The sequence below is a fragment of the Microtus pennsylvanicus genome, chromosome 10, assembly GCF_037038515.1.
Source record: "Microtus pennsylvanicus isolate mMicPen1 chromosome 10, mMicPen1.hap1, whole genome shotgun sequence".
NCBI lineage: Eukaryota > Metazoa > Chordata > Mammalia > Rodentia > Cricetidae > Microtus > Microtus pennsylvanicus.
The window spans coordinates 81,328,406-81,355,370 of NC_134588.1; the positions used below are offsets into that span (position 1 = coordinate 81,328,406).

General features: G+C 51.9%; 2 protein-coding genes across 3 annotated transcripts in view; both read left to right on the top strand.

Annotated features, from left to right (window-relative positions):
* Positions 1-2,967: 2,967 nt before the first annotated feature.
* Slc18a3 (solute carrier family 18 member A3) lies at positions 2,968-5,419 on the top strand. Its single transcript, XM_075987526.1, has one exon. It carries the CDS (start codon positions 3,413-3,415, stop codon positions 5,009-5,011), a length of 1,599 nt encoding a protein of 532 aa, XP_075843641.1. The 5' UTR covers positions 2,968-3,412; the 3' UTR covers positions 5,012-5,419.
* A 1,403-nt stretch (positions 5,420-6,822) lies between these two features.
* The window catches only part of Chat (choline O-acetyltransferase), a 52,333-nt gene continuing 32,190 nt past the window's right edge, over positions 6,823-26,965 (top strand). Inside the window, exons 1-8 of one of the 2 annotated variants that reach the window (XM_075987528.1) lie at positions 6,823-7,044; positions 8,013-8,105; positions 9,002-9,105; positions 12,838-13,029; positions 13,676-13,794; positions 15,044-15,097; positions 19,767-19,947; positions 22,013-22,190. In XM_075987528.1, coding sequence (XP_075843643.1) covers positions 9,040-9,105; positions 12,838-13,029; positions 13,676-13,794; positions 15,044-15,097; positions 19,767-19,947; positions 22,013-22,190 — 790 coding nt within the window. In that variant the 5' untranslated portion in view covers positions 6,823-7,044; positions 8,013-8,105; positions 9,002-9,039. The remainder of the gene's footprint in view (positions 7,045-8,012; positions 8,106-9,001; positions 9,106-12,837; positions 13,030-13,675; positions 13,795-15,043; positions 15,098-19,766; positions 19,948-22,012; positions 22,191-26,965) is intronic. The other variant, XM_075987527.1, reaches the window with a different exon arrangement.

Sequence of the window (26,965 nt, forward strand, 5' to 3'; positions counted from 1 at the left end):
AAACACAGCAGGGATGCAGCCCTTGGAGGCCTCTGCCAGTGAGCAAGCTGACCAGCACCATGGACAGTTCCAGCGGCTCTTTTTTTTTTTCCCCCTCCTATGCCTGGAAAGGAGGGCTTTTTGCTGAAGGCATCCTCCTCTATCTGTAACCCCTGTACCCCAGTCCAGATGGAAAGACTGTTGCCTATTTACTTGGAATCTAAGAAAGAAAAAAAAAAGACCCCGAAGGAGCCAGCCAGGTCTTTATCTGCCACTTGCCCTTCCCCGGCCAAGATGTGGCACGTTGGAGTGACACAGGCGTAATAAACACAAGGAATAGACAGGCACTATGAAGACCATGAAGCAGGTCCCAACAGCCGGGAATCTCGGGCAAGTGGGAAAGCTTCTTTCTCCATGCCTGGTTTCCTATACGGGGGGGGGGGGGGGGAACTGTAGCATCTCCACTGTACCAGGATTGAGGGGGATGAAAGAAGAGCATACACATGGTCCTGACACAGAACCAGTGAGCCTGCATTCTACCATAGAGGAAAGGAGGAGCAGAGAGTCGGGCGTGAGTCCCGAAATGAATTGGCTTTGTTCTCAGGGACAGCTATGGATTATTATGTGGGCTGGAGAGCTGGGAGAAAGATCTGCTGCTGGCTAGCACTGGGAGGTTTCTTTTCTGGAAGATTCCACTGTCCATTAACCATTAGAAAGGAAACTTCTGCCTCCAGTCTTATCCTACCTTCTGATTTTATTCAGAGTGACAGTATATGAATAAACAATTGCTACCATGTAGGTTGGGGAAATATCTTGTTAAAAACCATGAGGCTTTGGTAGAAAAGTCAGGGGAGCTCAGAGTTCTTAAACTCAAATGTCTGGAGGGCCAGGCAGGCGTAAAAGTTCATGAAGCAAGCTGAAGGAAACTGGAGAATGTGCAGCGAATCAAGGGGGTGGGATAATATGTAAAGTAGTTTTCCTACACTTTCTGCAATGTGTATTTTGGTAACCTCTTAATGAACAGAGGCCAGGCGGGCCAGGCTGTGGCTTGCCCAAGGCCACCCATAGCCATGGTGGTCCCCATATTCAAGGTCCTTCCTTCACACAAAGGGCAGCTGGGCCATCATCGGGCATGTGATGGCAGCAGCCTAAATATATGACTTTCTCTTCCTCTCATGGGCACCTATGTGTGGGTTGACAGGCTGGGTACTAGACAACAGGATTGCTGCCCTTCACCCTGATATTCTGGTCTCCATCACCTCATCTTGCAGATGGCTTAAGAATAGAAGCCAACTTTCCAGTTCTTTCTGTAGCTTCCACCAGCCCAGACAGGGCCCAGGCTCACAATGCCTACCAGATCCGAGGGATAAGCCAGAAACTCAGGATGCTCCTGGCATCTATCAGCTTTTCACAAGACCTTCCACCGCGACGCAAAGACAAGGCATCACATGCTCTGACAGTAACGGCAAATACAGATCTTTCTTATTGTTTGTGTACCACTCCTTAAGCGGTAAGTACTCCTGTTCCATTTAGATAAATAAAGGGGCACTGGATCAGAAGGAGGAAACAGTAGTTCCCTGGGCACTTTTATCTAGTAAGGGGCAGAGCTGGGAGCCATCCTGTCTGCCTCTGAAGCCCAGATATTAGGATGTCTCCTTCCTGGTAGGAAGCACGGAGGAGGAAGCTGGACCCCATGCTAGCTTGGGATCTAAAGACTTGAAGTATCTGAAGGCTCCTATGACTACAGAAGACAGAGAAAGTGCAGTCTCAACATCAGTCCCTGCCTTCCCTCCAACCCCAAATCTCAGCTGACTGGTACCCTCTCTCCTGCCAGTCTGTGGACTGGAACACGGGCCTCACGGGCCGTCTAGGGTCAAAGTTTGTATGAGGGCAAACCGGGCCCAGAGCATAACTTGATCAGCTCAGCTTGTCGGCTGCAAACCAGGAGTCTCAGCCTGTGCAGCCCTCCCGGAGGGAAGGTGAGCCTTCCTGAGCCTCTACTGACAGCAAAGCTGCGGAGGCCCTGCCGCGTGAGACCCAGAGGCTTCCACGCGGGGCTTCTTAGCAACGCCACACCACTTGTGAGCCCACTCAGGGCTTGGTGGAGGTGGGGGGTATGCAGAAAAGTGGGCGGAGGCTCGCAAGAGTCGAGCAAGGGCTTGGTCTGGAGAGAAGAGGACCTGGGAGGAGTTAGAATGAGGAGAGGAGAGGAGAAAGGAAGGGAAAAGAGGCGGGGTCGAGGGTGGAGGGAACCCGCGACCGGAAAAGCGGAAAGGGAGAACCCAGGCAGGGGGAGGTCAAAAAGGGTTAACGCTGACGTCTAGGACCCTGGATGCAGAAAACGACTCCTCCCCTCAGTCCTCACACGCGCACAGTCCGGAATTCGCTGCCAAGACATTCTGCCCAAGGGCAGGTGGGTTGGAATCAGACCCTGAAGTCTCTGTACCTTCTCCCTCCCTTCCCGGAGGAGGGCGATGAGAGGGGCTGGGGGCGGGGTCGAGGAAGGGGGTTGTGCGCTCTGTGTCCCAGGGTCCCGGCTGCGCGTTCCAGCTGTGAGAACAGATGGAGGCAGCGCGGCTCACCTCGGGGGCTCCATGCCCGCTGTGCGCCAAGGTCCAGGCTGAGGAGGAGGTCTAGAGCCCCCGGCTGTCCGGTCTCCCACCAGGCTGCGGGGAACCAGCTGCCGCACCCCTCCTACCAAGTAGGGGACGAACAGGGCCTCACTCCTATAGGTCCCGGAATTGGGGGGAACAGAAAGCCGGTTCCTCCCACGACGCACCCATCCCCAAAGGCTTGTCTGGAACTCTTGCTCCCCAAGACCCCTTCCTTTGGCTTCCTGCCTGGGCGCATCTGGGAAGCGGACCCCTGCCCGGACGCGCCCCGCCCCCGGCCCCCGCCCCGACGACGTCGCATTAGCATGAGAGACGCCAGTGGCCCGGGCATCACTCGGAGGCCGAGACTCACCGCGTCATAGCCCCAAGTGGAGGGAGAAAAAAAAAGAGGCGGCGGAGGAAGAGGCAAGAGCGGACGCGCGGGGAGGGGAGCGCGGCGGCGGGGCTGGAAAGACGGCGGGCGGTGGCAGCATGCCCCTGGGCGGGCGCACACGGCCTCTCTGCGCAGCAGGGGCTGCTCCTACGCTCTCTGGGCACCGCGCGTCCAGTCTCCCGCCTCAGCGCCTCTGCTCGCCCGCCTCCACCGTTGCACCTGCAACAGAGGCAACTGGTCCCTGGAGCAGCTAAGAGCAGCGGCGCAGCGCGGGACAGTTCTTGCTTTTCTCTGAGCTCGGGGATATGAGCCCCACAGCCACCTGAAGCACAGGGGGCGCCACGCGGCTAGGACCGCGCCCCCGAAGTCCTGTCCCCCTAGCCTCCACACTGCGGGACGCCGGCAGCCGACCGGCGGAGGCATCTTCGGAAGAGCAGCGGGTGGGGGCATGGAACCCACCACGCCAACCAGTCAGGCCCGGGCGGCGGCCACCAAGCTGTCGGAAGCGGTGGGAGCCGCGCTACAAGAGCCCCAGAGGCAGCGGCGCCTGGTGCTGGTCATCGTGTGCGTTGCACTGTTACTGGACAACATGTTGTACATGGTCATCGTGCCCATTGTTCCCGACTATATCGCCCACATGCGAGGGGGCAGCGAGAGCCCTACGCTGGTCTCTGAGGTGTGGGAACCCACCCTGCCGCCACCCACTCAGGCTAATGCCAGCGCCTACTTGGCCAACACCTCGGCGTCCCCGACGGTTGCCGGGTCTGGTCGGTCAATCCTGAGGCCTCGCTACCCCACAGAAAGTGAAGATGTGAAGATAGGCGTGTTGTTTGCCTCTAAGGCCATCCTGCAGCTTCTGGTGAACCCCTTGAGCGGGCCTTTCATTGATCGCATGAGCTACGACGTGCCGCTCCTTATTGGCCTGGGCGTCATGTTCGCCTCTACGGTCATGTTTGCCTTTGCAGAGGACTATGCCACTCTCTTCGCTGCGCGCAGTCTACAAGGCCTGGGCTCAGCCTTCGCGGACACGTCTGGCATCGCCATGATCGCCGACAAGTATCCGGAGGAGCCTGAGCGCAGTCGTGCCCTGGGCGTGGCACTGGCCTTCATCAGTTTTGGAAGTCTGGTGGCGCCACCCTTTGGGGGCATCCTCTACGAGTTCGCCGGCAAACGTGTGCCCTTTCTAGTGCTCGCTGCCGTGTCCCTCTTCGACGCGCTCCTGCTGCTGGCGGTTGCTAAGCCCTTCTCGGCTGCGGCTCGGGCGCGGGCCAACCTGCCTGTGGGCACACCTATCCATCGCCTCATGCTGGACCCTTACATCGCTGTGGTAGCCGGCGCGCTCACGACCTGTAACATTCCCCTTGCGTTCCTCGAGCCCACCATAGCCACGTGGATGAAGCACACAATGGCGGCATCCGAGTGGGAGATGGGCATGGCTTGGCTCCCGGCTTTCGTGCCGCACGTGTTAGGCGTCTATCTCACCGTGCGCCTAGCGGCGCGCTATCCACACCTGCAGTGGCTGTATGGCGCTCTCGGGCTGGCAGTGATTGGAGTGAGCTCGTGCATCGTGCCTGCCTGCCGCTCTTTCGCGCCGCTAGTGGTCTCGCTCTGCGGCCTCTGCTTTGGCATAGCGTTAGTGGACACGGCGCTGCTACCCACGCTCGCCTTCCTGGTGGACGTGCGCCACGTATCAGTCTATGGCAGCGTCTATGCTATAGCTGACATCTCCTACTCTGTGGCCTACGCGCTAGGGCCCATAGTGGCAGGCCATATCGTCCACTCCCTTGGTTTTGAGCAGCTCAGCCTTGGCATGGGTCTGGCCAACCTGCTCTACGCACCGGTCCTACTGCTCTTGCGTAACGTGGGTCTCCTTACACGCTCGCGTTCCGAACGCGATGTGCTGCTTGATGAACCCCCGCAGGGTCTGTACGATGCGGTGCGCCTGCGTGAGCGTTCGGTGCAGGGCACCGACAGCGGTGAACCTTGCAGCCCGCCTGGCCCTTTTGATGGATGCGAGGACGACTACAGCTACTACACCCGCAGCTAGCAGACCTGCTTCTCCAGGCCACCTACCCTCCCCGTTTAGGTCAAGCTGGTCATTCTGCGAGAGCACTGGCCAACTATGTCTTGGGATCCACCTCCTCCAGCAAGTACTCTAGTTCCCTCCCTAGTCTTGAATTCCCTTGCTGGAGTCCCTTCTCGGTGTCCCATCTCAATCTAACCCCCCTCCCCATCACAATCTCTTATCCGTTGAGGGAATAAAGCGGGGGGGGGGGCATGAGAAGCTAGCTATTGGCCTCCTGGCAGAGGTGAAGAGGTGTGCGGGCGAAAACCGACCACTGACCCAGCGCCCCAAAATATTCATGCAACTGTTTGTCCTTCCTGTGGATCTTTCCAGTGCCAAACTTGGTCTGCTGCACCCTGGTGCTTCCGGCCTGAATTAATAAACCATATCTGTCCGAGGCGGCTGTCTCTTTACTGATGAGGGGTGGGTGGTGTGGTACAAAACCTGAGGAGAGAGAAGGCTGGCCTGGGTTTCACGTGTTCAATCCAGGCCTGAGGAGAAATGAGAGCCCATAGGCTCCTTTGCTGCCTAGTAAAAGAAAACAAACTCAAATAGGGCTCTTCTCGTAGATACCTAGAAACACACACACACACACACACACACACACACACACACCACACTTGCCATATCCCTCCTTTCCCAGCTCAGTGCAGCACCTGGAGGTTCCACCCGAGGGAGCCTGAGAATGTGTCTGGCCTTGGAGGACGCCTGGCACCAGGAGCTTTCAGTTCCTGAGCTGGGTTTTCCTATACACTGGGATCTCATCTTGTCAAGCAGGGAGCAAGAGGGAGCTATTTTCTTCAGAGAAGGGGAGGCAGTCCCCAGTGTTCAGGGCTCCAGCCTGAGGTCGGTGTTCCTTAAGAAGCTAGGTTCTATTATCTGAGGAATGGGAGAAGGGTTGCCCGAGTCTGACTTTTCTCAGTTGTGCCAGTTTGAACAGAGAAGGAAGGAATGGGGATGTGGGAACTGGTGCCAATCTCTAGCCTGCCCTGTCCCGAATAAAAGTGGCCATTCAGGGATGTCAGGGAAGTTTCCCACCCTCCATTTCCCGTGGTGGAGACCTGGATTGCGGGCAAGACACTCATTCCTGGATCCTGCTGCCTGTTCGTGGAGCCCTCTGGGTAGAGAGGCAGTTGGGTTAGGGTAAGTTGTGTGTGTACTGTTGGTGTGTGTGTGTGTTTCTGTCTGTCTGTCTGCCCTTGTCTATGAGTCTGCTTGTGTGAGATATATATATATGAATGAGGGGGTACTTTGCCTGAAGAAATGCGGGTGGGCCTTTGATTGAGTCCCTGCCTGTCACCAGAGTGGACCAAGTCTGTGTTCCCTTGTCTCCTCTTCCCTTCCCAAAGAGTCTACAAGAATGGGGTGGTAAAAGAAAGGAAGGGAGGTCCCAGAATGGCCATTAAACTCATTAATTATAGTATTTTAGAGGGTGCTGAAGGGTCCCAGTCTGGTCTAGCTTGTTGGGGGGGGGCAAATTTTCTTCTGACCTAAACTCTCCGGCAGGGTTCTACATAAGCAGCTGCACACGAGACCATGCGGATGAGGGAGCGTGGGGACTGGGGAAGGCTGGGGTGGGGTGATGGGCATCAGCAGGACAATGTTCTGTGCCCCTTTCCAGGGCCTAAACGCGATGCCAGCGCATGAACTCATCCGGGAAGCTGTCCGAGACAGGTTTTGAGGACAGAAGATGGAAATCTCAGGGCGGAGCGTGGGGTGGGGGGAGCAGAGGACAGTGGGGAGGAGAGGGAGGGACAGGGGAGGGAAAAAAGAAGGGGAGGGAGGAGGAAGCGGAGGGAGCTGAGAGAGGTGGGGCTGGTTTGCTTGCTGTCAGTCCGGCGGCTGCTGGGACCCGGCAACGTCGTCGGAGGCTCTACTACAGACCTAGACTGCTGGCCCCAATCTCTGGCGCTGCTGTCACCTCCTCCCCTGGTCCTTCTGGCTCACACAGCCGCCTCCAGCCCTGCTTGGTGTGGAGCAGCGCCGGTTCGGCGCAGAACAGCCCAGGAGAACAGGTGAGGAGGGCTGGGCAGCCCTGAGCTGGCGCGAAGAACTGAGCCTCGGAGCGCTGCGGACCTAGGCACTGTCCCTCCGGCAGAGCTGTCCACGGAGGGACAGCTCCCGGGCCCAAAGACGCCGAGATTCTCAGAGTCGCCAGCGTCCCAGGCACCAGTGGTCGTCGGGGTACAACCGGGAGACTGCGGGATTCTGCTTCCTGGAAACCTAGGTTGGGAAGGGCTTGGTTATCAGGGCTCTCTTAATCTTTCCCGCCCACCTACATTATTTCTTACTTCAACTAACATTTACCAAACCCAAGGTTTGTGGCTTTGGTGTCCAATACTAGGGGCCGTCGCTGTCATCCCTGGGCCCCAGTTTTCTTCAGCCACTCTTGGGAAGGTAGGGAATGCCAGCAGGGCAGGTGGCACTTCTGCAGGAATGAAAGTAGAGAGCCTGGGCAGCCAGATCAGACTGGTGTTGGACCTTCACTGCCGAGCAGAGACCTCTCCCAGTAGCCCTCACAAATCAGGTCAGCAGAAGCAGAAATGAGGAGAGTACCAAAACACAGGAAGACAAAAACATACAAACTCTCTAAGCCTGGGCAAAGGAGGAAGAAGCTGGGGGATTGGGGAAACTGGGGACACCTATCAGAATGTCAGCTGGCAGGGGTCCATTTTCCTCCTGAGATCTGGCCAGTTTTCCCCCTTCCCACTACTGAGACGGCACAAGACGAAGCATTGGCTGAATAATCTGTAAAACCTTTATCAACTTGACCTTGGCTTGGTTGACCCCTTAATGTAACCAACAGAACACCCACATATTCATCAGCAATTTCTAGGCACAGTTGGACTCAAGGACTATTGTGTTGGCAGCACATGTACAAGCCTGCAAGGCCTTTACACTCTCTGTGTACCGGGGCCAGGCATTTGCAACGTTTCTATCTTTGGATCTGGTTCTTCCACCTTTCTGATCCGTGTCTCTCCAGGATGAACTGAGTCGATGCCAGCACCTGGTTGTGCTTGATTCTGAGTGAGGCTGCTGCTGGTCTCTGCTTTAGCCTCTTGGGGGAAAATAAAGGGTAGGTTAGCAGAAATCTCGACTGGGCATGTGTGCAGGTTTTGGTTTAGTGGGGCAGAGGATGGATTCCACAGCTCAAAAAAAATTGACCTGTGCCCTTCTTAGCCTAGTTTATTTCTAATTTACCTCCCAAATTAATCTCTTTCCCGGGTCAGGAGAGCCCAGGGGTCCACTGCCTACTGTTTGGTGTCATGTGTCACATGCCCTTCCAGATTCCCACTGTCCCCTCTCTTGAAGCCTGCTGTCCAGAGACTACCCAAGTCACCACTCTGCCAGCAGACCTCAGAGTCCTCAAGCAACCCAGAATGTCACAAAGAATACAGGGTCTCAGAAGACTTGAGGGCCCTCAAGCCTACACACATACATATTCATACACATGCAGGGGAGGGGGAGCTTTCTGAACTCATATCCCTCTACTCCATACCTGACTCAGGCCAGGCATCCTAGAGGGAGATCTGAACACAGCTGGTAGGGCTTTGCCCTTGAGGAACTATGGCTTTGGGTAGAAGTTGAGACCAGCACAGTGTGTATAAGGTGAATTCCAGGCAAACCAAAGCTAGTGCCCTGAGCCTGGTAGGTTGGGAGTGGGCAAGTCCAGCTCCTCCCAGGGTTACTCGGAGTGGTCAGTGAGCCTTAAGTCACAGCAGTTCCACAGAAGCAGGTTCCAGCTGGCGGCTCAAGGAGGATGCATTCTCTCTCGCCTCAGGATTCAGAGAAGTCACTGTGGTCAGGGACACAGGGCTGAGGTCTGAGACGGCAGTCTCAGTGGCACTGAGTTCCCGACACACTAGTGTCAGGATCTGGCTTCCTTCTGGTGTGGTTGGACGTGTATGGGAGGTAAGGGCTTCATTCTGACCACGGTGGCTCTCCGTGATGCCTCTTCTCCTCTGTTCCAAGGTCTACAGCTCTGCTACTCTGGAGCAAGAATCACCAAGATGCCCATCCTGGAAAAGGTCTCCCAAAAGATGGCTGCAAAGCCTTCTAGCAGCGAGGAGGAGCTGGTGAGTTCTTTCTGAGCCATGTGTCTTAACCCGTCTCTCCTCGTGCACACTCTTATTCCCAGAACAGTCTTGAGGGGAACCGGCCCTTGGATTATTACCCAGCTCTGTATTTTCCTAGGCAGAAGGCTAGATTCCAGCCCTGTCCTGTTCTTTAGAGAGGTCTGATTGGGTCTGAAGGGTTAGTAGCCCTATTATTGGAGCTCTGGTTCCAGTAGTTCCTACAGGCCAGACTGAGCCATCTATCCTTAATATATCAATTAAGGAGGCAATATGACCAAAAGGCAGATAAAAGAGACGAGCAATTGACACATTGGGAAGATGAACAGGTAAAGGGGTCCAGTGATTCTAAGTCTGTCTTTAAGGCATGCTCATAAACTGGAGGTTTTCGAGGAAGAACCAGCAAAGGAGCAAAAATATGTGCAATTCAACAGTCCTGATCCAGATCAAGATGTGGTCTTGTTGATCATTACCTATGATTCTGCAAGATGGTCAGAAGTTGCTTCTGTGGCCATTTGGGGGAAGCAGTTTGGTTTCCAAGTTTTCCTGGTCCAGGGGAAGCTTCCTTATTACGAGTAATTTCCCTGATTTGAAGGAGCATCTGTTCTGGAAGGCTTCGGCTGGCGCTGTTTGGGGAATGGCAAGGTAACTGGTGTTTAGAACAATGACCGGAGAGAGTTAGGCACCGTTATAGGTTCTGGAGCATTGGAAACTCTGTGAGAGATGGTAAAGTTCCTCTTTGTTTTGTTTTGCTTTTGTGAGACAGGGTTTCTCTGGGTAGCTCTGGCTGTCCTGGAACTCGCTCTGTAGACCAGGCTGTCCTCGAACTCAGAGATCCACCTGCCTCTGCCTCCCAAGTGCGGGGATTAAAAGTGTGTGTGCCACCATCACCTAGCTAGGTTAATTTCCTCTTATCTTTGTACTTTCAGCCATGCAGAGGGCTGAGTTAGGTTAGGTATTGCTGTTGCTGTTTTGTTTTTAAAGACAGATACTCCTTGAGTGGTTATCGTGCCTTCATGCAGAACCAGGCAGGAGTCTGACCCAAAGTAAATGGAACACACTCAACATGAAGGTCAAGGTGCCAGGCTTTCATCTCATTCTTAATTACCTTGTGGGCCAAGTGAGGAATCAATGCTTTGGGGCAAAAGCAGTTTCTACATGCCAGCTATAGCCTCAGGCTGCTGGGGAATGCAGGTGACTGCACTGCTTAATCTCAAGTCTAAGGAAAGGCCCCAGCACCAGTCAGACGCCATCTCCCTCTCCCAGCTTCACGGTACCCCAAATTTTACTTCAGATGGCTTCAAGTCCAGCATGCTTGCCTAGGCAAAGCTGAATCCCCTCCTCAAGCCCTGGCACATCCCAGTTCCAACTGCAGCCACTGCCTCGGCCCAGGAACATTAAGCATCATCTTTTCCACTGCCTTGAAACAACACTGCCCTTCTGGGAAAGCCTCCCTGAGAAGGCATCCTCCCTCTCGCTGCACCTAACCTTCCAGAGATAGAGCAGCGCATCTCAGTTCAAGTTCCTACATGAGCTGGCCCCTCTGCCACACCCTTCTTGCTCCTCTGCCAGCCTTATCAGAACTTTCAGTCTTCTGTCCTTGAACTTGCTCCTAACATTGCCCCAATGCTTCTGCTGCTATAGCCTGTTCCTCTTCCTCACCTGCATTGGGGTGAAGCTTCCTGGAGGACAGACTCTGTCTCTAAGACCAGTGCAGGGCCTGATTCATAGGAGTCAGCCAAGGAAATATGCAGACTGCAGAATTCTGAGTCTTCACAAGGCAGGAGGTTGGCAACAGTCACAGGAGGAACCATGCCGGGAGCTGAGATGCCCGGAGCTGAGATGTCTAAACTGAGATTGTGCGTGTTGCCATTCGTTGCTTCCCATTCACCCAGACTGCACAAGTGAAAGCCAGACACTCTAGTCAAACCTGCCACCACTCTTGGCCACACGACCATGCTTCCTGGGGATATTTGCCTGCCCGATCCACACAGACCCCCATAAAGAGAGGAGGAACAAGAGTGGCTGAGGGGAGGTCAACCTGGTTGGCCTGAAGTGGGCTAAACTGTCCAGACCCACCCTTGTATTTGTAGTCTTCCCCAGGACAGCAGCTCCAGAAGCTGGGGCTGACATTCCACCTCCAGCCAGAGCAGTGAGTTCCAGAGACAGGATCGGACAGGTGGGGACATATTCATGCATCAGTACCTGTTCTGCCGCCACCCAGGGCTGAGCCTCAGGAGAAGACAGGTGCTTTCAGCAGTCCACTGGGGTGGGCGGCGGGCAGGCAAGCCTTTGACCACCCTGGAGAAACTTGACTCACCGCCTCACAGACAAGAAACCCCTGAAGAAAGGCACCCTGCTGTGTGCCAACAATTGAAGCAATGGCATTAAAGATGGCTTCTCTGTCATCAAGGGCTGAGAGGGAAACAGGAGGAAAAAGCAGAAAGGGGAGGAGAGGAAATCCCCAGAGAAAGGAGGAGACCTGAACTGGGGCTGTAGCTTAACAGCAACGTTTACCTAACATGTGCAAGGCCCTGAGGAAGAGGAGGGCAGGGCAAGGAAGGAGAGGGCAGGGGGGAGGGCAGGGCAGAAAAGGGGAGAGCAGGGGAGGGGAGGGGAGAGCAGGACAGGGCAGGGGAGGAGAGGTGAGAACACATTGACTAAAAATTAAGATGGGACCTAGGATTAGTCTCTTCACACCGTGGCTCACAGTTTTCTCATCCGTATGGACAGAAATCCTCACCCCGGCTATGTAACACATTGAAGACACAAGCACACAAGACCCCTAGGCAAACATGGTTGATTAATTGAACAGGCCATGCCCCTATGAGATGATTCCAGTGAGGGTTCCTTTCTGTCCTCAAACCCCCTGGAGCCCAGAGACCACAGATGTCTTCTTGAGATTCCCTTTGGATGAATAGAGCCAGTTAACCAACCCCAGTAGATGTTTATTGGAGAATGTTACTTCTTTTTTGTTTTCTTGCGATCCATGAGGTAGGAAGACTTACTGTTCGTATCCTATGGGTGAAAACGACCCAAGGCTTGGAGAGATCTGGGCAGGAAAGATTTCCACTGTCCCCTACCTGACTCCAGTCCCCACATGGAACCAGCCTCCTGCCTGGGTTTCACACCTGGAAACACAAAACAAGAAGCACAGGGCAGAAGTAACCACTACCCCCAGGAAGCTGAGTCCCCACCCAACGCTATCCTAACCCAGTCGGCTCTCTCTGTAAGAGAGCTCGCAGGCCCTGGAGCACAGCTGGGAAGAGTGACCAGCAGTCAGCTGTCTCGCCAATGATCTTTCATCCCAGACCCATCCTTTATGGACTGTAAGCATGTCCACATCTGTCATCCCTTCCATCCGGTGAGAGCATCGTTTTTCATGTGAAGAGCCCTGCCCCTGCCGAGGAGGAAACTTTCCCAAGGACATACAACTGAGCAGCATCAAGGTCAGGGTGTGAACCCGGACCTGTGGATGCCAACGGCAGGGGCAGGGTGTGAGTCCAGCCTTATCATCTGTGTTTTGTGCCTCCCTAAGACCTAGGCATAGTACGGTGCCAGGGACAGCAAACAGGAGGATTGTAATTTATGTGAGTGCTGAACTAAACCCAGTAAACAGGTCCCAGAATGGGGAGTGGATAAGACAGAATGGGACCTGTCTTGGCATCAACTCAAGGACAAGTATGGACCACATTAAGGATAAGGGAGTGAGTGCCCGTGAACCCTCTTTTCCAGGACCTACCCAAATTGCCAGTGCCTCCACTGCAGCAAACGCTGGCCACCTACCTGCAGTGCATGCAACACCTGGTACCTGAGGAACAGTTCAGGAAGAGCCAGGCCATCGTGAAGCGATTTGGGGCCCCTGGTGGCCTGGGTGAGACTCTGCAGGAAAAACTCTTGGAGAGGCAGAAGAAGACAGCTAACTGGGTAAGGACGGCTAGATGGAGCTGATAGGAGATCCCTGGAGGGGGAAGGAGGAAGATGAGATGATGTGGGTGAGGGTAATAGGTCGGTGGGACTGGGAGGAGACTAGGATAGGACAATAGATGGGAACAGACTGGTAGCAAAGGAGAGAGGCTGGCAAGATGAAAGAGAAAGGGAAAGCGTAGGACAGAGAAGGTGAAAGATGAAGACAGAGGTGGCAGATAGGGAGAGATGAGGCCCAGATCTAGGGACAGGGAAAGAGTGGGATAGAGATGATCTTAGAGGCAGAGTCTGGGAACAGGTAGGACTGAGGCACGACAAGAACAGGCAGGGCAGGGATGTTTTCACTAAAGATGGGGAAAGAGGAAGAAATAAAGGAAACAATATGGGGTAGAGATAAAGGGCAGGCTTGGATGAATGGCAAGATGCAGGCTCAGCACGAGCTGGGGCTTAGTGCATTTGTGAATGAATGAATGAATGAATGAATGAATGAATGAATGAATGAACGAATGATTGATCCACAGGGCTGGATGCTGATCCAGGGTAGTCAGAAGAGGGCTGGTGACTTTTGCCAGCATGGTGCCTGTTGTTCATGAGAGGTTTGTTGGAGATCAGATGTAACGCACCCCTCCCCTGTGCTCCTCGGCAGGTATCTGAATACTGGCTGAACGACATGTATCTCAATAACCGCCTGGCCCTGCCAGTCAACTCTAGCCCCGCTGTGATCTTTGCTCGGCAGCACTTCCAGGACACCAATGACCAGCTAAGGTGAGGCCATGGTGCTACTGGGTACACAGCAGAGGAACCCACTGAGATTTGGGGCCTTGTTTCATGCCAGGAAGGAGAGGCCAGAGCTTGTGCATTGGCTGAGCTTTCGGGGCCAAGCAGTACAAGACATTAGTTCCTGGCACCATCAGGCCAGAAGGGCGGTTAGGCATGGTGGTTCTCAGTAATAAGCTCATAGTCTTGCCCCCAAACACATTTTTTTTCATGGCACTAATGGGGGTCATGGGCCCTAGGGACCCACACAGCGGTTTTGACCCAGCTGGGTCTATGAGTTGTCATTTAAAAGCAGTCCTGACTGGGATACACTGCTCCAGGTGACCCCTGGAGCCTTGCTCCAAACAGACTCCTGGAGGAGGGACATCCCTCCCCGCCTGCACAGCTGCCATCTGCTGCAATTTCAGAGCTCAGTGAGCAGCTGGAAGGGCCCCTAGGTGCCCTGAGAATGGTGGCAGTGGTGGGTAGGGGCAGGGAAGAAGGGCCTCCCTTTTGGAATCTGTCAGAATTTCATCCTCTTAATATTTCAATGGGGGTGAACATAGGCACAGCCCAGGCTCCCACTTGCCCCCCTTCCCCCGAGAAGAAAGAATGAGAGTGGATAGAATCTGAGGGCAGTTCTCCACATTGCATCTGAGGGGCATTTCCCCCACCCCATGCAATTAAGCCAGGCCTCATCATCCGTGGACGGGATGACACTGTCCCCTGGCTCCGGTCCCTGAGGCTTTCCTCCTAGGACTCACTTTCCTTTTCATTAGCCACTAAAAGGATCCAAATTGCAGGCTTGCCCAGGAGACTGCATTTCCCAGAAGATCCAGTCGCACCAGGCTGGCCTTGCCCAGGGGAACCCCACCCCTCACCTTCCCTTTCCTACCACTCCTTTGGGCACCTCTTCCTCCTCAAGGTGATTCTGGTTTCCTCTCCCCACCCCCAGAGCGAAGGCATTCCCAGTCCTCACTGAAGGACCATTTTTAATCCAAGACTGTGGTGGGATTGACAGCACTGGGGGGAAGGGAGGCGGGACCCACATCCCATTAGTGCACACGGGGCCTGGCGTGTGGCAGGCGATAGATGAGGGAGTTTGAAGCAGAGGGAGGGGCAGGGAGAGCACTGGAGGAGAAAGGAAGGGAGGAGGAAGTTAGGAAGGAGGAAGGAAAAGTGAGAGAGAGGAGGGGGTGGGGGGCGGGGAGTGTGTGAGGGGCTCACAGGACTCCTAGGTCTCTCCTTGTTCCTGTAGGTTTGCAGCCAACCTCATCTCTGGTGTGCTCAGCTACAAGGCTCTGCTGGACAGGTAGGCCGGGTGCCCAGCCTGGGAGGGGGAGGGCCCCGCTTGGCGGTCTCCTCCCACATCTGTCTTCCTGCTGAGAGATATGCAGGGAGCTATAGAGAGCAGGGAGCTGGTCTTTTTTCCGGCTGTGTGGTGTCCCTTGCCCACTGTCCAGCATCAGAATAGCCCGAGCCCAGCCCATCTGGCCATCAAGCATTCTTTTTTCCTTGAGTAGGCGCTGCCTTCCTCTGACCTTTGAAGTTGTTCTTCTTTCTGCCTGTGCCGTGAATTAGACACTTTGGGTCTGGAGCTCCCAGGAAGGGTGGAGAAGGAAGCAGTGTGGGAGGAGGTGGTGATAAGGGAAATGATGCCAGCAGGATGATAGTCTCCCTGCTTCGAGCCTTAGTGTCCACATGCTCCCCAACTTAGTGAACACAGGCTACTCCAATAGGTGGTTGGAGCTGCTCAGCCAGTAAGTTCTTCATTCTAGAAGGAAGGTCCCTCTCCTAGTCAATCCCAGGGCCCTAGAGACACTGGGAGAGCAAAGAGCCACAGGGGCTAGAAGAAGGAGGGGTCGAGAGCAATGTCCTATGCATAGACAAGGAAGGAAGCTCAGAAGCGTTTCACAACTTATCCATGGCCACACAGCTAAGAAGAAGAAGGGCAAGGAGGGCACAAGGGTAACCTTCACTCTGTTCTGTGTGGATCCTGGTCAGTGTTTACCCATCCTCGGGGCAGAAGCTAAGACACGCGTTCCCTCTGGGGAAGAGGGGAAGAGAGGTGAGGTTCTGGCCCCGGGGTGGGCACACTTGTATCTGAATTGTTTCAGACAGTGGTAGGAGCGTTGACTTGGGGCCAGTCTGACAGCTCTCTATCCATACTGGGCTGCCCTTTTCTGCCGTATTTTTGGAGCGCTTTCTAGAATGCATTCTTCATTCACATGGCATCTCTGTCTTCAGAGAGCTTGCCCCCTTCAGCACCCTTACTGCAGAGCAGAGGAGAGAAGATTCCCACCCTGGCAGCAGAGCCCAGGGACCATTGAGCCATCCATCACAGCAGGCTTGACTCCCAACTCTCACACGAGTATGCAGATGTGTGTGTGTGTGTGTGTGTGTGTGTGTGTGTGAGAGAGAGAGAGAGAGAGAGAGAGAGAGAGAGAGAGAGAGAGAGCGAGAGCACATTACATGCATACACACAGACATCTGTTTCCATCCAAGCTCACATAAAGGTTCCTGTGTCCTGTGCTTGCAAATCCCATAAAACTGGAGCATTTGGAAGAGTGCCTGGCTAGGACACTTGGGTCATTTACTTATTATAGTGTGTTGATGGGGGAAGGTGATGGGAAATTAGGCCTCTTACCTGCTCCCAACAGGAGGCATCCCCACTGGGGCATCTCCTGGTCATTACAAAGGGGCCCAGTGAGCTCTGTTTGCTTCTTCCATGTGCACTCAACCCTCCCCCATCCTGCTTTCTCAGTACAGGCAGTAGTACTGGACTGGCAGATCCACGAGTCTCTTGTGGCCACTCTTTCTCCCCGCCCTGCCCTCCCCGCCCTGCCCCCCCCCCCCCCGCCGTGACATCCATGATGCTCAGAAGTGGCTACCACCTACCCCAGCTGGCTTCCAGACATCTTTCCTAACTGGCCCACATGGCTTCCCCATCTTGACTACAGCCTTCTTCCTGGTGCTTCCGGGGACAGACTTGGTCCTCTCCCTATAGAAGTTAGGCCGTTAAGAATAACAAAACAGGACAGGACATGCTGGGAATGAAGCTCAGTGGTAGAGCACTAGAGCGCTTGCCTCGCATGGGTGAGGCCCTGGGTTTAGTCCCCGATACTGACAAAACCAAACCAAACCACATGCGCACACACACAAAAGTCAGAGCTGGGAGTGCTGTGTTTTCATGATGGTGTGTGTGCTTAGCATGGGTGAGGCCCTAGCTTCAACCCTTAGCCCCAAAAGAAAGAAAAGCAAACGGAATTCAAATCATGCTCCTGCATGTCGAAGCCCCAGGGCCTTTTTTAATGTCCCAAACATAAGCTGCCAACCCCTACCTGGTGGCCCTGCTCATTTTTGTAGCCTTTCCTTCACTCTTCACTTGGTGGTAACCCTGCCGGCTTACTTTCTGCCTTCCACTGGCCCACTGGAGAACTATCTCTGGAGAAGGGTCTTGATTTTCAAATTTTGTGAAATACAACCAAAAAGTAGTCACTAGATGAGGTTTATAAAGGTGTAAAATGTAAGACCGCATCTTTTAGTATTGAATTTAATCAGCGTAAAATCCTGAGCATTGCTACAGGTGCTTTGGGATCCTGGCATTCATCTTACTACAGGTCAGTCGTGACATTTCCATGGAACATCCTCGCTTTGTGTGGCAGTGCTGTGGGCTCAGCACAGTCAAACAGGCCTTCAGGAAACTTCCCCCTAGCCCTGGACTCCTGCCCGAACCTATAGTGAAGCATTTCTCATTCAACCCACAAAAGACAGATAGATGGTGGATTAGTGAATGGATGGGTGGATGGATGGATAGATATATAACATCCATTTGTAATAAACGTGCGTGTTAATGTGTAAATGAATAGACATATGTGTGGACGGGTTAATGCCATGGTTCTAAACCTTCCTTATGCTGCAACCCAGTTTCTTATGCTATATTGGTCCCCCAACCACAAAATTATTTTCATTGTTACTTTATAACAGTAATTTTGCTACTGTTATGAATCATAATGTAAATATCTGTGTTTTCTGGTGGTCTTAGGTGACCCCTGTAGAAGGGTTGTTTGACAGCCGCCCTGCAATGGGTCGTGACCCACAGATTGAGAACCACTGGGTTAATGCATGACAGAGGTATAAGAATGAGTGCGTTGACTGTAGATGGCTGGATGACCAGATAGCACATGGATAAGCATATGATGGGTGGATGTTAGGTAGATGGATGTACCAGGCTTTCTCTTTTGGCCACCAACCAGCTCCCAAATCACGACAGAGAGACTTAATAGTTTTGAATTAAGTTTTGAATGCTCAGTCTTATTTAGGCTAGTTTCTGGCTAGCTCTTTTAACATAAATTAACCTGTTTCTCTTTATCTACCTTTTGCCTCAGGGCTTTTTATTTTTCTTTCCTTCTGTATATATTACCTTCACTGCTTCTCATGCCTGATGGTTGGAAGCTGCTTGGCTTAACCCTGGGCATCTCCCTTGTTCTTTCCTCCTCCTTTTCTCATTCTTCCCTCAAGCCTGGATTTTCCTTCCTATTTATTATCTCTGCCTGGAAGTCCTGCCTATCCCTCTCCTGCCTAGCTATTGGCCATTCATCTCCTTTTAAAACCAATCAGGTGCCTTAGCAAGGGGAAACAAACGCAACACATCTTTATAATTAAACAAATACAGCATAAACAAAAGTAACACACCTTTACACAGTTAAAGTAATATTCTGCAGCATAAACAAGTGTAACACTTCTTTGCCTAGTTAAAATAATATTCCACAGCAGATGTATGGATGTATGTATAAATGATGGTTGTGGTTGGATGGAGGATGTATATATGGATAGATAGGTGCATGGTGGGTGTGTGAGTGGTTGGATGGTAGATGGAAAAATGTATGATAGACGGATGGATGGGCAGGTGGATGGATGGATAGATAGATGGAAGGGTAATGGTGGTAGTGAATGAATGATAGATGGATGAATATTTGGAGAGATGGATACATGGATGAATTGATAGATTTAGTAGATAAGTAGGCAAATGGGTAGATGGATGATTTAGCTATGCATAATGTTGAATGGATGGATGGATGGATGGGCGGATAGATGGATGGGTGGATGGATAGGTGGATGGATGGATAGGTGGATGGGTGGATGGATAGGTGGATGGATAGGTGGATGGATGGATAGGTAGATGGGTGGATGGGTGGATGTGTGGATGGATGGATGGATGGATGGATGGATGGATGGATGGATGGATGGATGGATAGGTGGATGGGTGGGTGGATGGATGGGTGGATATATAGGTGGATGGATATGTGGATGGATAGGTGGATGAATGGATGGATGGATGGATGGATGGATGGATGGATGGATGGATGGGTGGATGGATGGGTGGGTGGGTGGATGGATGGATGAATAGGTGGATGGGTGGATGGATGGATGGATGGATGGATGGATGGGTAGGTGGATGGCTGGGTGGACAGATGGAATAATAGATATACCATTCATAAACCATATGACAAAAGGAACTTTCTACTTTGAACTTTAAGAAGGTTTCAAGACGAGCTAATATAGAATCGAGTCTTGAAGGAGGAGTTTTCTAAAAAGACAATGGAGCACAAGGGTAGGGAGAAAGGTGTGCCGAGAAAAGATTAGTGTAAACAAAGGCATGGGGGTTGGTTAAAAAGGCAAAAATTACCCATATATTGCTTTGAGAATGGGATGAGGGTGGAGCTGTGGAGATTTGGGGAAATGGAACATTCCATTGCTTCACAAGCTAAAGAAGAGCTCTGTCATAGTGCAGTCGCGTGTTTGGGGCACCTCTAGCCTAGTCATAAGAAAGCATGGGGTAGCAGCCCAGGGGTAGCAAATTTGCTTAGTATGCACACAGCCCTGGGTTTGATGCAAACACAATAGAGCCCATCCCAGCGCCTTCTCTCCTCCATCCTCTCACACCTGCCTGCCTCCCTCTCTGTGCTCTCCCCTTCCAGCCACTCCCTCCCTACGGACTCGGCCAAGGGCCAACTCTCAGGGCAGCCCCTCTGTATGAAGCAGTACTACAGGCTCTTCTCCTCTTACCGGCTTCCTGGCCATACCCAGGACACACTGGTGGCTCAGAAGAGCAGTGTCATGCCTGAGCCTGAGCACGTCATTGTGGCCTGCCGCAACCAGGTAAGTGGCCCATTGTCATGGGCTCTCAGACTCTGAGAGGGTGGGGAGCAAATAGTGGCACACGCAGGAGGAGTGCCCATCCATTTCCGCTCCTTCACAAGCGCACAGGCTGCTTCCCTGAGTCATCCACTGAGCTTGGGGCATGGTACCCCCCAGGTAGGACTCCCTGCTCTGTCAATCCATTTCTCTCTGGCAACTGTATTTTAAGAATGAAAAGAATTTTCAGTTAGGGAATGCCCCCCTGGGTTCTTATCCCTGAGAAACCGTCAGGCTGAAGACCCATTTAGTGGGCCTTCATCTCCACAGCTATTCATTTCCATAGAGTCCCCGTCCTTCCTGGAGACCAGATGGATGGACAGAGTATGAATTAACAGAAGAGACCTCCATGTGTAAGACTGCGGGTCCAGAACTTGCATTTATTAGCTTCATTTAATTATTCACAATGACGCTGTAGAGGAGGCCTTTGAGTCTGCATTGACAGGCGAGAAGATGAGGTTTAGGGAGGCTGATGGTGTGTGTAAGAGGAAGAAGGATGTCAAGTCCTACCAGCTGCCCAAGGCCAGGCTCTATAGCCTAAAGTACAGGATTTCAGACACAGTTCCACAGGGCTGGTAAGGGTCCCCATGCAAGGGAACAAGCTGAGCATGAAGGCTACTGACCCTGTCACAGTGCCCAGCACACTGTCTATCCTGTATGCTGATGGTTCACAAAATATTTCTTGTGACAAAAAGTAGGTAGGGTTCGGGGAGGGGGGGTGTCTTTCTGCCTTTTTACATTAAAAGTCTAAGTTTGGCAGCCATCCCTGCCTCCCTATCCACCCTCTCAACTTATTGTGTAATGGTTTCTTCCTGGGCTCCTTTCAGTAAATTGTGAGCTTGGGGAAAGTTTATTATCTGAGCGTAGCTGTGACCACTGTTTGAGGGCTTCAAAGTTAGCAGGATGCTTCCCAGTCACGTGACACTCTGAGCAGCCAGTCATAAAGTGAAAGCCTTTCTTCATCTTCATTCAAAGAAAGTCAAACCAAGCATTTCTTAGCCTCCATATGGCACGTTATTCAAGCCTTCTGGAAACAACCATAGTCCAGACTTCATGGACCTCCCTGAGGGTGGCGGGTGGGGCGATTACTCGTGTCCATATGCTGGAAAGGAGGCAGCAATCCGTGCCAAGAATGATTCTGTTTTACCAAGTCCACGCAAGGCCCTGGCTTTCAAAGCTACAGCATCTCAGCATCACAGGGCATACATGCCAAGCTCATGCATACACAGTCGGTGTGTGCACAGGTATACCTAGTGCTTTGTGCGTTGGTTTTCTATTTTAATATTTGTCTACAACTGTTGGTTTGTTGTTGGTGTTGTTAGTGCTGTTTAGATCTGTACCCAAAGCTCTGCCTGTAGCTGTTTGTTCTTGTTCATTGTGCAATGCATTTTACTTAGCCAGTCTACTCCAAAAGAACACCCAGGCTCTTCCTATTGTTTTGCCAATACAAAAAGTCTGATTCGCACACACTATCTCCCATTCTTCCGGTACACATGAATGTGCTTCCCTAAGCCCTAGGCTAAACTCTGCATACACAAGTGCAGCTGCTGAGTCAGAGACAAGTACTTCTAGTTTTGATTGACAGTGACGCAGCCCTCCCACAGTGGTTGTACCAATTTATACTTGACTCTCTGCAAACATGATGATTTTGCATGTGCTAGAAACCAAAAAAGAAAAGAAAAGAAAAAGAAAGGGAAGGGAAGGGAAGGGAAGGGAAGGGAAGGGAAGGGAAGAGAAGAGAAGAGAAGAGAAGAGAAGAGAAGAGAAGAGAAGAGAAGAGAAAGAAAAGAAAAGAGAATCTTTCTTTCTTTTTTTTTTTTTTTTGAGGATCTTTCTTGTAGCTAGGTTTAATCAGGTCTATGTTAGAGAGAGCTTGGAGTCAAGTACAGTCAACAGATTTGGGTGCTCTCCAAAATAAGACAACTCAGAAATATTAAACACCTTGGGAACCTTGAGCCTGAGCTCCATGTAGGTCTGGAGCCTTGGGCTGGCTGCCACTAGTGATGTGTTTGACCTGTTTCCCCTACAGTTCTTTGTCTTGGATGTTGTCATTAATTTCCGCCGTCTCAGTGAGGGTGATCTGTTCACTCAGTTGAGAAAGATAGTCAAAATGGCGTCCAACGAGGATGAACGCTTGCCTCCAATCGGCCTGCTGACTTCAGACGGGAGGAGCGAGTGGGCCAAGGCCAGGATGGTCCTCCTAAAAGGTTAGCTGCAGCACCCAGCCCATCCTCCATCTCATCCTCCTGCCCATCAGCTTTTCCTCCTCCAGCGTTAAGCACACGATCTTGTCTCCATCAGCCATAGCGGGGAGCTAAGGACTGTCTCCAGCTCAGGATGGGACAGTGGGGAGATCCCTTGAAACAGAAGGGTCCTGTTATGCCTTTGCAGTCTATGTGATGATACCCTAGCTCTCTAGCTTTCTTGATGAGAGAAAGGAGCCCTCGAATTGTGGGTCATCTGGGAATAGCAAGTTCTGATGAGAGTCAGCAGTTATGTCTTACTGGTGGGCTGTGTAATGTTCATTTGGAGACTGGAGTCCCTGGAAGAGAAGACAGATGGGAATTTGGTGTAGGGCCTCCCTCTGGAAGTATAGCTGGGCTCCTTCTTCACCTGGTTTCTTGGTCATACGACTTTTCATCTTCAACCTGATGCATGTTCCTCTGGCTGTTCTTATGATGTTTCTAAACAACCCTGTTAGAAAACTAGTTACCCCCCCCCCGTGTGTGTGTGTTCATGTGTGTGCAGGTGCACATGTGTGCATGTCTACATGTGAAGGTCAGAGAACAACTTTAGCTGTCATTCATCAGGTGCCCCCTACAACACACACACACACACACACACACTTTTCTGAAACATGATCTCTCTCTGTCCTGGAATTCAGAAAGGAAGCAAGACTGGCTGGCCAGAAAGCCCTAGAGATCCATCTGCCTCTGTCTCTCCCCACGCTGAGATTACAAGTGTGTTATATTATGCCCAGTGTGGTTTTTGTTTTAACTTTACATGGTTTCAGTAGAACCAAACTGGTCCTTTGTGCTTGCAAAGCAACCATTTTTATCAATGTTTTATCAATTTTTATCAACTGTCTCTCTACCCCCAGTTTTAAGTTTCTAATCATCTTCTAGAAACTACTTTTGGAACCAAAGCCAGCCTTCATTGGAGGAATGAATGGCTTCCTTTCTTGCCTCTGTTGGATGTCTTGTGAGAAGCCAGACTTTTGGGTGTCTTCACCCACTGCTAGGGATTACAAAGGACCAGTCAATAATTCAGCCTGTGCGTGTAGAACTGAGGAGCCTCTCACACACCTGGGGAGTGAGAGTCAGAAAGGACAAAGCCTCTGCCCCCATGCAGCCCAGGGATAGGAGAAGGCATGAAGAGGAAGTTCACGTACACAAGAACGCCATCTTTACCCATATGAAGAACAGGGAGAACAGGTCCCACATGAATGCCCCAGGGCTTTGGAGAACACAAGAAACACTTCCAAATAGGACTTGAAAGGTCTTGTTGGGAAGCTATGAGCGAGAGAGGCAGGTGGGACAGAGGATGTCGCTTAGGCAGATAGATTAGTGTGGACAAAGTCAGTCACACTGTAGGGACACATTGCCCTGGACTCACAAGAAGAGAAACAGGTGTCGGTGCTGGTCAGGTGGACGGGGGTCTGGCTTCCAGGTGATAAGTGTTTGCGTTTTCTAGTTCCTCTTTCTAGAAAGTTCTTCCTCCAGACCTGGTAGACTCCTTGTACCGTGGCAAGTTCAACTGGTGTCAAGGCTGCAGGCCTCCCTAAGCTTTCTTCATTGCTGTCAGCCACATGTGTGAGCATATGGGCACATGAGTGCAGGTGTCCATAGAGATGTGAAGAAGGTACTAGAACCCTGGAGGTGGTGCTATGGGCAGTTTTAACCCACCATACATGGGTGGGTCCCGGACCAAACTCAAGTCCTCTGAAAGAGCTGTAAGTGCTCTTAACCCCTAAACCATTCCCACAATCCTTTTGACCTATTTTCTTATCTTGAATGACTTGCCAAGCTGAAGGAAGCTCTGCTCTTGTCTGGTCAGTGCTCTGCTTCCCCGCCACCATCTATAAGGCCTGGTAGGACAGGGACCTCATGGTTTAACTTCCATATCTACAAGGCCAACCACAGAAGCAGTGCGATTACACACGTTAAATAAAACAACAAAGGCCTTCTAAGGATACTGGGCTCAGACATATTTATCACTTACCAATTAATTATTGTTTCATCCAAATATCGAGCACCTGCTGGATATTTGGTCCTAAATAGAGGGCTACAGAAAGGTGTGCCCCAAACCCATTTTCACGGACATGACTGCCACGTTGGGGGATGAATAACTTAGAATTTGAAAGTAGTTAATTCCCTCGGGAGACTGTGGTGAAATCACATCCTACTCTTTTTCCCTCTGGGGATGGAGACAGGCATCAAAATAATCACCTCTGCTGCCCAGATAGTTCCCACTTTATTAGACAGCCAGGCCCAGGATGACTGAACGGGATTGCCTTAAGGTCTGAGTGCTTGGGCAGCAGTAATCAGAATTAATTTGTTAATGGCACTTGATCTGGCTTTCTGAATGGAAGAGCTGTTTTTAAAGGAAGTTCTGCAGAAAGGGATCACACACACACACACACACACCCCTCCCCTTGGGCAAATTAATTAATCCAATTAGTGCCACTGGCAGTGTCCTCGGCACAGCAGGAAACCAATTCCTCCCAGAATGGCACCCTCTTCCCCAGACCACCACAGAAGGGAAACAGGGAAGCCATTCCAGAAATTATATCTGTTTCCAGGCAGCGTGGGCAAGGGGTGAGAGTGGGGTGGAAAGCTGTGGGGAGTCTAGACAGGTCACAAGTCCCATCAGGAAGGAAAGGGATGAAGGAGGAGAGCCCCGAGTTTCTTATTTGAACCACCGAGTGGACACTGGGATCATTCACTGAGCTGAGAAGATCCTGTCTAAGCATACTTGATTTGAGGCACCCTGAGCCATGTAAGTAGAGGCGTCACGTTAGATATATGTGTCTGCAGCTCCAAGAAGGAGAGAGAGAGAGAGAGAGAGAGAGAGAGAGAGAGAGAGAGAGAAACAAACAGTTATAAATTTGAGAGGCATCAGAACCTAAGTGATATTTAAAGTCATGGGGCTGGATGAGATCATCCAGAAGTAGAACAGGGTCTCAGGGGGTCAAGTCGATAAAGGCAAAAGGAGCGAGAAACAGCCTGGCCAGCACAGGAAAATCAGGAGCCGAGTCAAAGATTGCAAGGGGAGGAGGCGAGAGCGTTCAGTCACATGGAAGGCTGTTGAGAGCTTAAGAAAGGAGCTTTTCAACCTTGACTTTGTATTGTCCGTGAGTTTGACGAGGCCATGATGAGAGGGTAGAAATTACCAGTACATATGTGGGTAGAAGCAGCAGCAGGGGATTGTTGATAAGTGGTCGGTGACCAAACCCAGCATGTGTGGGTGACTGTTCAGAAACTCGGAAATAAAAAAAAAAAAGCAGAATAGTGGAACATTTCCAGAAGAGGGTAAGGGCCAGGGAAGCAGTATTAGTAGGAAAGACAAGTGCATAGCTGTGGGCAGGCAAGTGCCTTGAAGGAACGGGGTAAAGAACATTGACGGTGAGGAGAGGGATCGAGGGCATGGAATGCTCACAAAGGTGAAAGCAGGAGATGGTAAAAGACCTTTGTTAGGTCCGAGACCCATCCCCAAGGGTTCACGACTGGCATGGTGAAAGGTAAGGAGGCTCCTGGGGGTGGCTCCCGGTCAGGATGGGCAGAACCATAGCGTGAGTTAGAGGTGAGGGTGGGGTTCTTTGGAGAGATAAGTAAATAGCCTCTTGGGAAATGGGAAAGGGACTTCCTCTGGATGCAGAGATTTCTGGAATGTTCGGGGCCCACACAAGGGGGTTTGGGAACCCTCAGTCTTAGAAAAAGCTATTTAACATTATTACAAGAGTCACGCACTCACACGCACGCACGCATGCGCACACAGTTCAGCTTCTCAGATTCGGGAAAGGTGGGTGCCTGTAGTTTGGAGACAGGTAGGGCAAGCAGAGGCTATGACGCTGGAATCTGAGTTGAGTAAGTGCTACAATGGCAAGCTCAGGCTGCCATGGCCAAGTGTCACAGACTCTGGTTAACAAGAGAACAGACTGTTCACAGTTTAGGAGGCTGAAAGTCCACCGTCAGGAGATCCACAGGGCTGTTTTCTCCTGAGGCATCCCTTTGTGCCTTGCGAGGGACAGCTCCACATGGTCATTCTTCTGCGTGGGTCTGTGACCTAGCCTCCCTCTTCCGTTCAATTAGGATCCATGCTGATGAGACCTCATTTACTTCATTAGCTCTTTCAAGACGAGGTGCTTCTAATAGAGACAGGTTCCCCAATGGGTGCTGTGTTCCTCTGTCAGAGCCGAGTGGGTCCAGGAAGAGAGAAGAGACTGGTTCATCCAGGCGGATGCTCAGGTCGCAGAGAATGAGGGTGGAGAAGCCCAGACGCTCATGATAAGAGGTTGGAGGATGAGGGGCAGGGGTTGCTGAGAAGGCTCCTACCCGACTTGGCCCTGGATACATGTGTGTGAAGGAAAACAGCAGCGTGTATGAGGCACACCGGGGTGGGAGCCCTTGGGAGCATCAGGCTCCTGTTGAAGCAAGTGAATGGGACATGCATAACAGGGTTAGCCATGCTGAGAACTGGCCCAGGGCAAGGAGCAGTGTGAATCGTTTGGGAAGTAACAAGGGGCAGGACACTATGACCAAGTTACCGGCTAAAGTAACTCAGTGTCATTATTGAGCCGTTTCCGGACATCATAGACCCCAACTGTCCACTGAAGCCTAAGAGTCCCGCCTCTCTCTCATGTGTTGGCACAGGGCCAGAGAGGTGCTGTCCAGCAGATTGACTGGAACATTCCACTTCTCCCCCTGGAAGAAGAGTTGACCATGGACACTGCTCATAGGAAAGGTGCCCTATGGTCGAAATG